A 15,010-nucleotide genomic window follows, 5' to 3' on the forward strand; every position below is an offset into this window, starting at 1 on the left:
CTGAGAAACATCCCCCTTTTGAATGAATAAAAAATTCGAAAACGAAATTTTTGAGAATTTTTTTAATTTTGACATTGCTCAATGGTGCAAACATTATCACGCATACAGTAGTTAAACCAGTGGCGTCGCGCATCCTCACTTTTTACTTACCTGTTCAACAACTTTGAAAACGTTATTTAGGGTCATGTTTACATTCAAATCAGTTTCACTGATTTGTATCCATTGGAACCAATATTGAGCAGTATAACAGGTAGATTGAGGTTAAGACGCCACTGAGTTGAGTAAATTTTGATTATTTTGATCGCCAAATTCATGATCCAGGAAAAAATGCTACTAAAGTCTTAGTAATTGCCCATTTAACCTAGTGATCTTTACGACTGAATCGCTTTTAGTTTTATGCTCAATTCAAATGTATATAGAGTAGGTGTTCCAGTAACTGTGGTTGTGGTATGAGAGTTATGCCGGAATAAAATTAGAAATTCAGATAAATTTATTTTTCATCAGCAACTCTCAGCCCAACAATGACGGAGAAAAAATCTAGATAGAGCTGGAATTAGGGCGTAACAATCTTTGTAAACAATGACTTCTCTCGTTGATTTCTCGGGATTCAAGGCACGCCTACACAAACCAATATATCCATCGGGTAGGAGAAGTCTTCCTCTATTCGATGGTGATGTTGATTTGCCAGGGAAAGCCATGGCTTCCGAGAAATCATCGAGAGAAGTCATTGTTTACAAAAGCTGTTACGCTCTAATTCCAGCTCTATCTAGAAATCTCGATGAACATTTCAAATGGTCCTATCTGCTTTGTTCGATTCTCTTAATCGACTTTCTCTTTTCATAACCACTGCTATGCAAACAGATTTCGCGTTAATTCTACCACATAGTTTGATAAAGGAGGTTCTTATCTAGCGTCCAAAACATCAAATACAACAGGGAAAGGTTTTGCAGCTGAGTTATTGACGAAAGAAAAAGTCGATGAAGAGAATCGATCAAAGCAGATAGGACCATTTGAAATGTTCATCGAGAAATAGTTCCGCTCAAAATATTGACTTCTTTGAAATCGATGCGTTCCACTATAGGTTGAGGACGAGTTTTCCAAAAATGTATACATTTTAATCACAATGTAATATTTTTCCAGCAAAATAGAGGCTATATATTGCCGAATAGAAATTTATAGAAGTTCTTTTTATTCTTCGGTCCGACCATCCGACCACCCAATTACCAAACAACAACTCTCCTTTGCGTGGTGAATATCTATACTAATTCGATTGCTTTTTTCCATACATATTTTTATTATATTTATCCGCTTCCATAACTCGATATCATCCCTTACTCAAGCATATCTTCAATATCGAGTTAGTTACTGTAATTGCTGTATTATTTTGCTTTTAACAATATATATGCCTATTCTAACAGGAACAGCTACAGTTCACATCTGCAACAGAAATTATGACTCTAATCAGCAAGTTTTTTTTTTTAAATTTAATTATTTAAATGTTTCTTCGAAAAGGACTTAATTGTTTTTGAAATATATATAATTTTCTAAGGGCACCCAAACCCACATTCTGTGTGTAGTAGATAAGGGGTTGTTCATAAACAACGTAGACAGTTTATCCACGGCACACACAAATAAAGAAAATGTATGAACAATTGTCTACGCAGGGGGAGGGTGGGGTGTCGAAAATCCCAAAACAAAAACTGTATCCGTAGTTAATGAACAGCCCCTAAATCATCTCAAGAACTATTACTGATGCAGCTGTGCACTTGGGCTTGAGAGCGTAACAGAATCCAAAGCATCGCTGTTCTCCGGATTGCTAAGAACGGGGCATCAGACTTCGTTCTTCCATTGCGCTACGCTTACCACATTATCCAGCATCCAGACCAATCCGCCAATCCGTGGTTAGAAGTATTTTATTGTATTCTTCTTCTTTTCGATTCTAGCCAAAGCAAAAGCGAAGCCTCCTGCTCCTACACCACCGCCAACAGTACCAATAACAGCTGCTTCGACAACCACAGTGACCGCAACAGAGGGGGAACCGACGAATACTACTGCACTTTGCATGACCGCAGATCCGGAACCGTCCGTTGGAGCTGCAGAACCCGCTACGGAACCAACAGTCGATCCGCCGCCAGTTGCCGTTGCCACCAAACCACTACCTCCAGCAGTTGCCAAAGCACCAGGGGCAGGAGGGGGTTCCAATCTTTTCCGAAGAAAGAAAGTAGTACCAGTCGTGATCGCCAAAAAAATTGCTCAAAAAGAAAAGGCCAAACCAGCTTCGCAGTCTGAAGCAACCAAAGAAGCAGCTGCTGCAAAAACGTCACCCCTTGCCGATGCTCCTCCGCCACCTGCACAGATTGAAGAAACCATCAACAATGAAACTGAACCTGCTGCAGCTGAGAGCGTGGCGGTAAAAAGTGAATCAGCAGGGGAGGTGATACGACCGACAGCCTTCCGGAGGATTAAACCCAAGGTGGCAATCTGCCTCAACCCGAGCAGACCGAAAAAGTCGATTCTGAAAAAGAACAGTTCGTCGGAACTGCTTTCTGGAAGCAACGAACCGAGTAAATCTCTAAAGGATTTGATTCCAGAGGAAACTATTGTCCTGGAGGATGATGATGATGAAAATGAGAAGGTTTCGATCGAGCAGCAGAAAGCGAAGGAAGATGAAGAGCAAAAACGAAAACAGCATGAGGAAGAACAACGGATACGTGTGGAAGAAGAACGAAGGAATAAGCATGAGGAGGAACGAAAGGCTGCCGAGGAGAAGCGAAGAATAGAGGAAGAGGAAGAGCAAAGTAAAAAAGCCGAAGAACGACGACGGATAGAGGAGGAAGAAAAGAAGAAAATAGAAGAACGACAAAGTATAGAGGAGGAAAAAAAGAAGAAAGCTGAAGAACGGCGACGGATAGAGGAGGAAGAAAAGAAGAAAGCCGAAGAACAGCGAAGAATAGAGGAGGAAGAAAAGAAAAAAGCAGAACATCAGCGAGTGATAGAGGAGGAAGAGAAGAAAAAAGCCGAGGAAAAGGCCAAAATTGAGGCTGGAGCTAAAAGTTCAGTTGAAGCGAGTAGGAAAAGTAGAAAAATTCCGGCGGAAGTTTGGAAGCGACAAATGGAAAAGATGCGCACTAATCCTAACCGTTTGCATAGTGCTGTTATAAATTTGGAACCGTCGCATTCCCTAGAGATCTCAAAGGACTCTGTTATTGTTGAAAAGTCCGATGTGATCGTTGCCCAGGAGTCTGTTAGTGTTGAAGCTCCTGTCGTTGCTCAACGAAAGCTGGAACAGGTCGTCAAGTCTGCTGAGCAGAGGACACCTAATCCGACGAAAGAAATTCGACGAATATGTCCGCTTCCTCCGAGCGTAGCAAGAAAGCTGATGAATTGTGTCGTTGTGAATTCTGCGAAGAAGAAGCCACAGGAACCCGTTCAGCCGGATCCAGTAAAGAAATCGGAGCCATTACCTTCGGTAGCAGCAGAACCTAGCCCTGCTGCAGACACGGTAGTTTCGCAAACCAAAGCGATACGGCGGATATCGAGGCTTCCGCCAAATTTAGCCAGTGTTATTGTCAGTGCGGTGAAGCAATTACCTACACAGGAAAACGATGTCGATAAAGAAGAGCTAAAGCTGCCTGCCGCTGTACCTGAAAAAGTGCCGATCGAGGTCGAAAGAACCAAAGAGACCGACTCGGCGGAACGTTCTGTGATATCTGTTGAACAGCCTGCATCAGCACCACAATCAACGAAGGAAATCAAACGGATAGCACGGCTTCCACCGGATATTGCTAAAAAGCTGTTAAGTTCGGTCAACATAAAGAAGGCGATAGCTGTGTCACCCCGGACGACAAAACCTGAAACAACCAAAGAAGTTACAGAGACAATTCCTCCAGTACCCCTAGTGCATCCGTTGGAACCGCTGGCTGATCGTGTGCAAACAGCTTTTCATCAAGGGCCGCATGATCCACCTCCAGTTCAGGCTAAACAGGAAGCAAATCCCCAGAAGGAAATTCGACGGATATCCCAACTGCCACGCAACGTGGCGATGAAGTTGGTGGATTCCTTGAAACAGAAAGGAATATCCGTTCCCAAGTTGGTTCTAAGGAAGGAAACTCCCGCTGTTCCTGAGTCAAAAAGTACTACCGTAGTGGAATGTTCGGCCCCCAGTGAACCAACGACTCCTTCCTCCACTGCGTCGGTGTCGGAAATCAAGATCGAACCACAGGAACCAACGACCAAGACCAGGCGAAAGGTGGAAATTTTGTCTCAGGTTATCTTGCCCACTGCATCCTACAACCTGGAAGAATTGTTGGCCGGTAAATCAACAGAGGGATATAATACAGGACCTTCGGGTGGCATGCCTCTTCCGCTGCCTATGCCACGGGCGCGAAAGCCTACGACTTCTGTTCCGGTTGCACCTGTTCCGGCTCCGATTCACGATCTTCCGATGATTGAAGATCCTATAATGAAAGATGATGTTGCTTCCGAAGTTACGGTAACAACCGAGAAAGATGATACCGTGGATTCTTTGCACGAAACTTCCGACGAGTATATCATTCCAGAGCGTGAAGTACATTCAGAGAACATACCAGTGCAATATGGCCCACCTCCAAAGAACATCCCTCAACAGCAGGAAGCAAGGAACCATTCTGTTCAGCAAACTGTTTTCTCCAGTTCTCAAGTTCCAACTTCTCAGCAATATGCGGTTTCCTATGCCGCGAGTCCATCTCAACCCATCTATCCGCAAACGATGCAAGCTCCGGTAGTCATTCAACAACCGACAAGCATACCCAGCGTGCAACCATCTATTACGTATTACGCCAAAATCCCCAACACTCAACCTTTATCGCAACCAACACCATACCGTCCACATATTACGGTGGTATCCCGACCTGCTATGAATCCGCCCCGCATGATGACTCAGCGGATGATTCTGAATCCTGCTAGTATCCAGCAACACCCCATACAAGAACAACGACCTAGGTTTGCAGCTACCCAGTTCGTTTTGGTTCGCCATCCTGCACCAGTCAGAGGAAGAACCGTGCCTCAAATCCAACCCCAGCTACAGGATCAGCAGCAACAGTCTCGGCAGCATCTCATGGTTCCAAAGGCTACATACTATAATCGCTATCCGGCAGCCGGACAAAATCAGCATCAGGTCATATACCCAACGCCACGATTCTTGATATCCCAGCAATCTCAAATTCATTCACAACCTCAGCCACTGCAGCGACCCCAATTCAATTATGTTATCCCAACGATTTCGAGCCAGAATAAGGCATTCCGACCAGTTGAACCAGTGCAAAGTTCATCTCAAGCTCAGCCGACGCAAAAACCGTGTGTTATTCCAAAGATAGTAATCGACAGCAGTTATGTGGAGCAGCAAGATCGATCGCCACCATCCGCTACAAGTACTCCTCCGTCCGAGCAGCCAAAACCTCTCCAAAACTATTCACCATGTTCGGAGGAAATCAGAAACAAGCTTCGGGACAAGTTACGAGCCAGGATGCTGCAACAGAAATCACAACCAGAAAGCCCATCATTGGAAACTCCACCGTCAATAACTCATCCTCCACCGCCGTCAGCTTCGATGGCTTCTCAACTAACTGTACCTAAACTAGTTTCTGTTTCGGAGCACCTGATTCCAACAATTCCTCATCGCAGTACCAAAGTTTACCACCCGCAGGACTTTCAACAACCCCGGATGCAAATGGCTCGCAGTTCCCAGCCACCTCCCAAACCGACCGACAATCGCGTCATCAAGCAGTATATTTGTCAGGGAAGAAAGATCTACCTTACCAAGATCAGTGTAACGAAACCACCGCCGGCCGGTCAGTCTAAACAACAGGTGCAGCAACACCATCAACAGCGGTATCAATCGGAAACGGGCTTCCATGGTTTCCCGCAGGCGGTTATCAAAAACGATCAGCGCATATTCCAACAGTTCAGCGAAACGGTGCAGCAATTGGAACGAAAGATAAGCCCGGAACCGCCGCAGGAATGTACTGAAAATCAAAATGTTCCAAACGTTAGAGGTAGGATCAAAAACAGGAAACCGAGCGTTGTGACGGCGGTGACAGCAGGATTGGAAGGTGAAACGTTCATTATAACGGAACTGATCGATCCTCCAGAAGTGGCACAGGAAGTGCAGATTGTGGAAGTGAAAAAGGAAGCACCGGTGAAGCTTCCTCCGAGGATAACCACCCGAAGGAAAACCTTTGTTGTCGACGATTCAGATGTAGAACTACGAGTAGAACAGTTGCCCTGCGTTGAAACGACTAGTCAGGAAGAGAGTCAGGAGGAGGAGAAGGCATCCGAGCTGAAGGTGAAGGTTGAAGATGAAGAAAGGGAAAAGTCTGCAGAGGGACGAAGCGCATTCGAGCGACACGTGAAGGAGGAGGATTTTTCCGATTCGGATACGAGTCAAGCGGATGAAGATCTGGCCAGGGATATTTTGGCCCTGGTGGAGAAGGAACGGAAAACATTACGATTCGATTCACCGGCGAAGAAAGTGAAGAAGCGAATAAAACGAAGAAAACGACGGAAGAAGAAAAAGAACGGTAATAAGGAACTGATGGATCTCCTGATGAAGCATGTCAATCAAGAGTCGTTGATTGCTGATATTGTGGCGACGCAGCAGAAACAATTACCGGTTGTTGAAATTTCTGATACGGATGATGATAATGATGGTGTGGTGCAGCGGTTGCCGCATGTTGTGCATGTTAAAAAGGATCCAGATGCTGTTGAATCAACAGACTTGATGAGATCAACCGAATCTGAAGTGGAAATTGATTCTAACGAATCCGACATCGATATTTTCGCAGAGATTCTGAAACCGTTTGTCGTGGAAAACGAACAGGGAAAAGAGAAAGCGGAATCTGCAAGCGCTGTGACTGCGGAACTTCCGGAAAAGAAGCATAGCAAAGCGGAGGAAGAAAAAATGGAGACTACGATAGCTGTGACTGCGGAACCTCTGGAGGAAGATAGCAGAAAGGAGGAAGAGAAAGTGGAGACTGCGAGCGCCGTGGCTGAGAAATCGCAGGAAGAAGAAAGCAGGCCGGAAAAAGAGAATACGACATCTGCGAGTGCTGTGGCTGAGGAACCTCAGGAAGAGGATAACAAACAGGAGGAAGAGATACCGGAAATTGCGAGCGCTGTGACTGAGGAACAACAGATGGAAGATACTCCTGTGGAGCAGTCAATACATGTGCCAAACGTTACCAACGAATCCGAAATTCCGGAGATTTCAGCTGAAATAGCAACCGATCCTAACCCAGTGATTGAACTCAATCAACCTACTACAATATGTGATCAAACCTGTGATACAAGTAGTGCCTTACCGGTAGAAGAGCCAAAGCCGAAGAAAGCACCTGCTCCAAGAGCTCCTAAACGTAAGCTCAAACCTACGCTAGTTTCCCGATCGAAGATTAGAAAGGTGGAACAACCTCCACCGATGGAGATTGAACTCCAATGTGCTACTGCTGATGATAATGAGGACTCCAGTGATCCATTTTCGGATCGTGATGAACCACTTCCTGCTGCAGTTGAAGAATTAGAACCGCAGCAAGTTGATGCAAACGAAACACTAGATGCGATAAAGCCAAGAAGTGTGCGAGAACTGGTGGATGAATGGGATTCGGACGAAGCATCGAGAGATGTGGCGATTTTACGACCGTTCGGAAAGCATGTTTCGTTCGACAACAACGGCAATGTGCCTTGTCGTATATCGAAAAATAATGCGTTGAAGCGGGGAGCAATGCTGAATGATCCAGTAGCAGAAGTCGCCGCGACTGAAAACCCTACAGAGGAATCTGTGCAAGTGACAGAAGAGGTACCAGTACCAGTACCTACGGAGGTTAAATCCGTGCGAGTCTCTGTGCGTAAAATGGATTTAATGGAACGTCAAAAGACTCCCGAGCCAGTAGCCGTTCAAATGGAAGAACCTGTCGCAGAAGACAAAAATCAATCTCGTGTTGATTCGACGGAACAATCCGTGTTAAGCCTACTGAAGGATTGGGATGAATCACCAGTCAAACAAAGGAGCGTAAAACCGCAGGTAGTTGCACGTGTATTGTTGGATAGAATCGACTCTGATGAGTTGACCAACTTGAAAAAGAATGATCAATCAGTGGCAGTGCAAACTGAAACGCTGGATAACCCTCAAGATGTTTCAGTTGAACCCCAGTGTTCAATAGTTCTCGAAAACATTGCGCTAACCGATCAGAATCGCTGGGATGAACCAAGTGCCAGCGAGCCGGAGAGGATAATCGCTCGTATCATCTACGATAAGGATCTGCATGAAAAAGTGCCCGGTGTTCGAAAAGACAGTTCCACTGAACTTGATAGTACGTCGTATGCTGCCATCACTCAGGATAGTCCTTCCAGACAAACCCGTAGTCATAGAAAATTGGACGGAGTTCCAAATGTTACCAAGTCACCTACCACTCGGTCGAACATTTCAAAGCAGACATCGATTAAAGCTTGGTTTAGTTCTACGACCAAGGATTCCCCATCGCAAGAGCCAGTAATCGAACAGCAGAAGCCAGCTCCGAAAATGAAAAGATCAGCACGTGAGCGAGCAGCGGAAAAAGTCGCTGAAACTCAGAAACCTGCGGGCAGGACCCTGAGAAGTCGCACGAAATCCGTTTTTGCTGAAAAAGCACCTCTGGCGGAGAAACCAGCACCGGAAGCAGAATCAACCGAAACGAAAGTGGAAGAAGCACCCAGCGAAAGTCATACGGAGGTGATGAAGGAAGCAGGGGGAACAGCTTGTGCGGTACGGAAAGGAGAAGAACAAGAATCGAAAGAATGCTCCACTACTAAACCCGTCCCGATCGTTAGCAATCGTATTCCGATTCAAATATCCTCGGAAGACGAAGACGATGCCCCGCTAGCTAAGCGCCATAAAGTGCTCCGCAAAAGGCGTTCTATGATGCGTCAGCGAGACCGCGTTCGGAATCTCAGTGCCAATAGGCGCTTGTTCCGAGGCGGTGGCGCTCATCGTGGTACTTTAATCGCAGATGGCAATTATCTTGGCGAGACGACCTTCATCAAAACCGAACCACCGGATGTTGCGGACACTCCTGAATACTATACTGCGCCTAACGAGTCGTTCGCTGTCATCACCCCGGAAGCTAATACCGAACGGCTACTCTCTGTTGTCACCGTTCAAAACAACCAAATCGTCCATGCGGAAAATTACGACACCGAAACTCCTCCGCGGAAGCAGTACTTTTCTAAGGATCTTGTCCAGTTATCCGATCCGACAGCAACATCCACTCCCATACAAGCGCCAACTCCACCTGCATCTGCACCAGCCGATGAACACGTTTTTGCCACTCCGGAACCAGTTCGAGTTGCCAAACGAAAACGCCGCACAAAGCAGGAATTGGATGCCGATCGGCAAGCGAAGCAACACAAAAAGGATGAAGATGCGGCCGAGCAGTCGAGACAGCAGGAGAAAAAACTACGACCAAAACGTGACAACAAATCCTATGTTCCGATTGATCCGGAAACAGTCGATCCAACCATACAGGAGTTTCAATGCGCCGCCTGTTCAGAAAGGATTCCCCGCGATATGTGGGATCATCACTATGCGAAGCACATTGGCCTTACCTATCGGGTCGATATCGATCCGGTGGTCGATTTGTACGATGAAACTACTGCCACGGCAATTGTAACCCGCTTCATGAAGGTGCACCGACAAGTGACGATCTACTGCGATAAGTGCAACGTGGCTAAGAAATCAGCTCTCGGATTAGTGTCTCATCGGTTGATTTGTGGCATGACGAAACAAGAGATCGAAGCTAGTAAGGTAACTTGCGAGCATTGCAATCGGAAGTTAATGGCCGTCAGTATGAATTGCCACCTATCATCGCACTGTCCGGTGCTTAAGAAGAAGAAGCTGGAACAGGCCTTGGATCTGGCAAAGCTGAAATCAGAAGAGGCAGCCAGTAGTCAGGTGGATCCAGTGACGTTGACACAGCGGGGAACGATCAAGCGAAAGGCAACTGCTAAGTATGCTGGATTTTGTTGCTAATTTCCTGTTCTCAATTTACTAATCTATTTTTCTTTAAAGGGCCGAGAAACGCATCCAAAACATATCGTTTAGCGAGTTGATCCTGACGGTGTCCAAGGAAAAGGTAACCGATGGCTGCTTGGCATTGTGGAAAACTCAGTTCCGCAAGGCAAAGACGGCCTTATGTGTGTTCCAGACTTGCGATTTTACCGGCAACGACGAAATGGAAATGCGGCACCATCACGAATTCTGTCCTTCTCCGTGCGAGCTGTTTGAGTGCAAAAACTGCAAATATCAGACGGAAATGATCGAACAAATGGCGAAGCACATAAAATTGAAACACTCGGCTGTGCTGGCCAGCATCACGGCGGCCGACAGCAGCGGAACGGATGCGAAGATGACTTCCGAATCATCAGAAGACGAGGGCACCTCGGGAGCGGACGAAAACGAAGAACCGTTAAGTACAGCGTTCGATGATGATGAGAAGCCTAAGAAGGCAAAGCGTAAATCGATAAAGTCCTTGCTGAAATCGTGCAACAGGTTAGGGAACAGCACCCGAGATCAGTTCAATGAGGAGAGCGATGTGTACCGAGAGAGTAAGTTCATCCCTTCTTCGGAATTTGTTTTGTTGTAATTTTTACCTTAATCTGATTTTGCAGTGGTTCTGGACGAGGTGATCCAACTGCGATCACAGAAGAGTGACTTTCACCTGACGGCACGGGAATGGACGGCAGAATTCCGCGCGATGCAATACAGCCGGACGACTCTGTTCGTCGAGTTGCGGCCCGATTTGGATGTCCGCTTTCTAACGTTCAATATGGTCCAGGAGTACATTCCGAAGCGAGCCAAATCGTTGCGATTCATGATACGAAGTACGAACCTGTATAACGCACCGATCCTTGCGCAAGAGTATACCGAAAAGTGGCAGCATTTGGAAGTGTTTAGCGGGCAGGTGAACGACAAGGAGTCGATATTCTACTGCGGAGGTCCGATCGTTGCCCTGGATTGGTTGCCAGTGCCAGACCGACGGGATGAGCACCAGATCTTGGCCGTGGCTTGCAAGAATGACTTTGATGAGTTCTACTTGGCGGATCGTATCTACCCGACCAAGTGTTTGATCCAGATCTGGGATGTGGGCTTCCTCAGCAATAGCAAGTAAGCACACATCATGAACCTCATAATTCATCATTATTTAACTTATATATCTTTTCAGTGTGTACAACAAAAAAGTGGAAAACTCGGCCCCCACACTGCTGTACTCGATTGCGTGCGACTTTGGTCCCATTTGGTCGCTAAAGTTTTGCCCCAGTGGGTGTTACAATTCCAAGGACGAAGGCGACGAGTACGACCGACTGGGATTACTCGCTGCTGCCGGATCCGATGGAAACGTGCACATCTTTTCGCTGGCCCGAAACTACGAAAACTTGATCTCGAATAGCTACCGGGTTGTCAACCTAACTCCGGTTCTCAAGTTGACCTTGTCTCTGGAAGGTGATAGCAGTTGTTCTCAGTATGAGTGTCACAGTGCTGTGAAACTTTCCTGGTCCAAGAGTAAGAATCACGCGGTGCTAGCGGCGGGTTATTCCAACGGAGCCGTTGCCGTGTGGAATCTCAATTCTACGTCGCCACTGCTAATGGGAACTAGGGATGGCGTCCGTGCCTTGCTACCAGTGCACAAGGCCTTCATTCCCGACTCATGCATAACGGCTGTGGATCTGCACTACTCAGATGATACACGCTACCTGTTGGTGTGTAACGCTGACAGAAAGGTTGTAGTATTTGACCTCAGCACGGGTTACCTTCCGGTGGAAGTTTGCAGCGTAAACGCTCGCAGCAAAGTTACAACGGCTTGTTGGAACACCCACTTTCCGCTGATAACGATGGCCTTTGACGACGTGTATGCGATCGACCGGTGCGCTCTGACGTTTCATCAGACTCGCGAAATTGGGTTACGTTTGCATCCGTTGTATACGTTCACGGCGGAAGCGACCGATATGAGCAGCAGCGATCATCTCTCAACTCATGTGATCGGGACGGACGGCGGGGATGTCCTGTGCCATCAACCGATGGCGTACGTTCATCATATGGGACAGAAAAATACCCAGCTGATGAAATACGTAAGCTTTGAAGTCTGGGGCAGTTCGTGCGAATAGATTGGCTTTAATGTGAGATGTGTTTTTCCTTCTTTTTAGATACTGACGTCGACAATATCGGTGAAGGTGAACGACGAATTGACCGATAATTCGTATGCCATGTTTCAGAAGAACTATGGAGTGCTGTTTTCGGACAGTGATAAGGTAATGTACCTGTTGTTTTGATGTTTAAATTTACTGTAGTTTATTAGGTATTACAAACCAGAATCGATGGAACTGTTTATAAATCAAATCTACCATCCTTATCGCTTCATTGATACAACGACACAAGAAACATAGATTGGGTATATCTTAATCCAAATTCGCGTGTGCTTTTTCTGCGTGTCTAATTCGTAATTCATACGTTCATTTGTTCCCAGTGTAGGAATTTCATGCAATGGTCTACTTTATCAAGCGGTTTCAGCATGATTTTCTACCAGTGATTCAAAGGGATCCAACAAATGTAATGCTCTTTTTTGGAATTGCATTTTTCTGGATGTTCGTAAAGAATCAATCTCAAATCATTAATAAATATTGAAGTTCGCGTTTTAGTAAATGTTATTTTAAACTTCTCGAATGAAATGATTAATTTTTAACTTAAAAATAATTCGACTTTTCAAATCGACAAAGTCAAATTATAAGACATCGAGGAAAAAAACAGGATGACTTGAGAATCGAACCAGGGATTTTGGTATTAGAGGGCGCGTGATTATCACCCGACTCCATCATTGAATGCCTCTGAAAACAAGTTAAGATATAGTAATACGAAAAAGCCGAGCGGCATATGGAACCCACTTCCGTCATACGCTTCAAAAACAATGAAGACAAACATCCAACATTCATGCATCAAATTAATTGCTCATAATTTATATTACGAATGCTGTGAAAAAAAACTGCACGTAGCTGTTGGAAAACTGATTTAAGGAGAGGGGGGGTTCCTAAATAAAATGAGGTAAGCTGGAATGGTGCCCAAGGCAAAGGAATATAACGCTATTTCAAAATTGAATTCTCCATTGATGTTCAAACATTTAAAGTATGTCTTGCCTACCATTGCCAGAGGTATGGAGTGAAAACTGCAGGAACTCAGCGCTGAGTACGTGCAGTTTTTAGAAATTTCTCATACAACTGAGTAGAAGTGACTCTCTCTCTCCCTCTCTTTCTCTGAGTTATTCTCAGTGGCCGTGCAGAATATGGAACGTGGTTCCTTTGTTAAATGTTTTCTCTGGGTCTGGTACGTTTGGCATAAGGACGTTTGGCATAATAGACACTTGGCATAATTGTTATGATTCGACATATTTTTGAAACCAATAGTCAATTTATATTTACAATCTATGATTATTCCTTCTTTCAATTGCTACTCGTTCTTTCACAATGCACCAACTCTTTTTATGCGGTGGTGAAGTTCCCTTCTTTATTAAATATTCAAATAAGGGAATATTTTCACAAGTCACACAAATAATAAGGCGAAACAAAGAGTAATCATTGGTTGTAAATTAACTTCGATTCGTAACGATTATGCCAAATGTCCATTGCGTCAAATGTCCTTATGCCAAATATACTAGACTCGAATATGGTGCACAGGCCTTATAGCAATACTGGAGAGGACGGGTTCGATTCCCGATCAGGTCTACAAACTTGTAGCGGTTTAGCAAGAAAGATCAGAAATAAATTATTACAAGCGACAGTATCTTCATTCCGACTTAACTTATTCTATTCTTATCACGGTTTATTATCTTCATATTGATAGAAGTTAACCATTATGTGCTCAACAGGGTACCCGGGTACCCAGCTCACACCAATTTTTTTTTAACTTTATTATAGATACTTTTAGCCTGTGGCCAATTCATCTCTACATTCTTCAAGTACGCGACACGAAATTCTAGTGAGTGCGTAATTTTCGCGCACTTATAACGCCAGAAATTAATTACAACTTAAAAATCATAATACACGCTCAAATGTCAATTGATAGCGCTCATGTTTGGGGCTGTCCATAAATTACGTAGACAGTTTTTTTTTATTCTTGACCCCCCCCCCCTGCGTAGACAATTTTCCATACAATTTTTTTTTAATTTGTGTTGGCCATGGATAATTGATTGACCCCCCCCCCCCCCTCTAAACTGTCTACGTAGTTTATGAACAGCCTCTTTGTGTTGTTCGTTTTCCATCGAATAATGCAAAAAAAAAATTAACGACTAATACTATACGATACTAGTTGGAAGGAGTACAACGGTAGTAGTTTAAACCACTCGTCATAACTGACTACAATAGGTCACCCCTCTTATCTCTTCCACCTACAGCACTCATCCCGCATGGATCTGCGATCGCTGCAGGTGAAGTCGTTCCGTCGTGCCTTGCTGCACGAATATCCCGGCATCCGGGTCAACCAGGTTCGGTGGAATCCAAACGAAAAGTCACAGCAATACTACGCCATCGGTTATCAGGCTGGATTTGTTCGCGTTCGAGTTTTCCGGTTCAAGTGAGAAAATCCTGCAAGGTTGGATTAGGTTGGTACATACCTAGGGAAAGGTATATAGTAGAGATAATATATGAAGTGGACTCGCCGTGAGCGGTGGGTGTTTTTTATGACATGGAGACTGATTTGGGTTAAAAATTTGTTTTATATACTTGCATAACAGAGAGGTGATATTTTAGTTTGATTTAGTTCAGAAACGAGGTAGATGTGTACATTTTCTTTATGTTTTTTTTAAATTATTCGACATTGAGGAAATCCCAAAAGATTAAACATTAAGCTGGAGAAAAAGCATACACACACAAGCTAGTTTAGTATTACACATACTACTCTCACTCGAAACGTACAGAGTCCGCATCGGGACTTGTCTATTTATTTTGTTGTGACAGTGGA

General features: G+C 44.9%; 1 protein-coding gene across 2 annotated transcripts in view; it reads left to right on the forward strand.

Annotated features, from left to right (window-relative positions):
• LOC135704343 (titin-like) overlaps nucleotides 1-14,983 on the forward strand; it is a 28,185-nt gene extending 13,202 nt beyond the window's left edge. For both annotated transcript variants that reach the window (XM_065225780.1, XM_065225779.1), the window contains exons 3-8: nucleotides 1,944-10,014; nucleotides 10,076-10,611; nucleotides 10,675-11,170; nucleotides 11,229-12,132; nucleotides 12,208-12,312; nucleotides 14,445-14,983. In XM_065225780.1, the coding sequence (XP_065081852.1) occupies nucleotides 1,944-10,014; nucleotides 10,076-10,611; nucleotides 10,675-11,170; nucleotides 11,229-12,132; nucleotides 12,208-12,312; nucleotides 14,445-14,627 (10,295 nt within the window). In that variant the 3' untranslated portion in view covers nucleotides 14,628-14,983. The remainder of the gene's footprint in view (nucleotides 1-1,943; nucleotides 10,015-10,075; nucleotides 10,612-10,674; nucleotides 11,171-11,228; nucleotides 12,133-12,207; nucleotides 12,313-14,444) is intronic.
• Nucleotides 14,984-15,010: the final 27 nt, after the last annotated feature.

This window comes from Ochlerotatus camptorhynchus, unplaced genomic scaffold, assembly GCF_037179485.1.
Source record: "Ochlerotatus camptorhynchus isolate MF236.1 unplaced genomic scaffold, CSIRO-AGI_Acam_v1.1 ptg000234l, whole genome shotgun sequence".
Taxonomy (NCBI): domain Eukaryota; kingdom Metazoa; phylum Arthropoda; class Insecta; order Diptera; family Culicidae; genus Ochlerotatus; species Ochlerotatus camptorhynchus.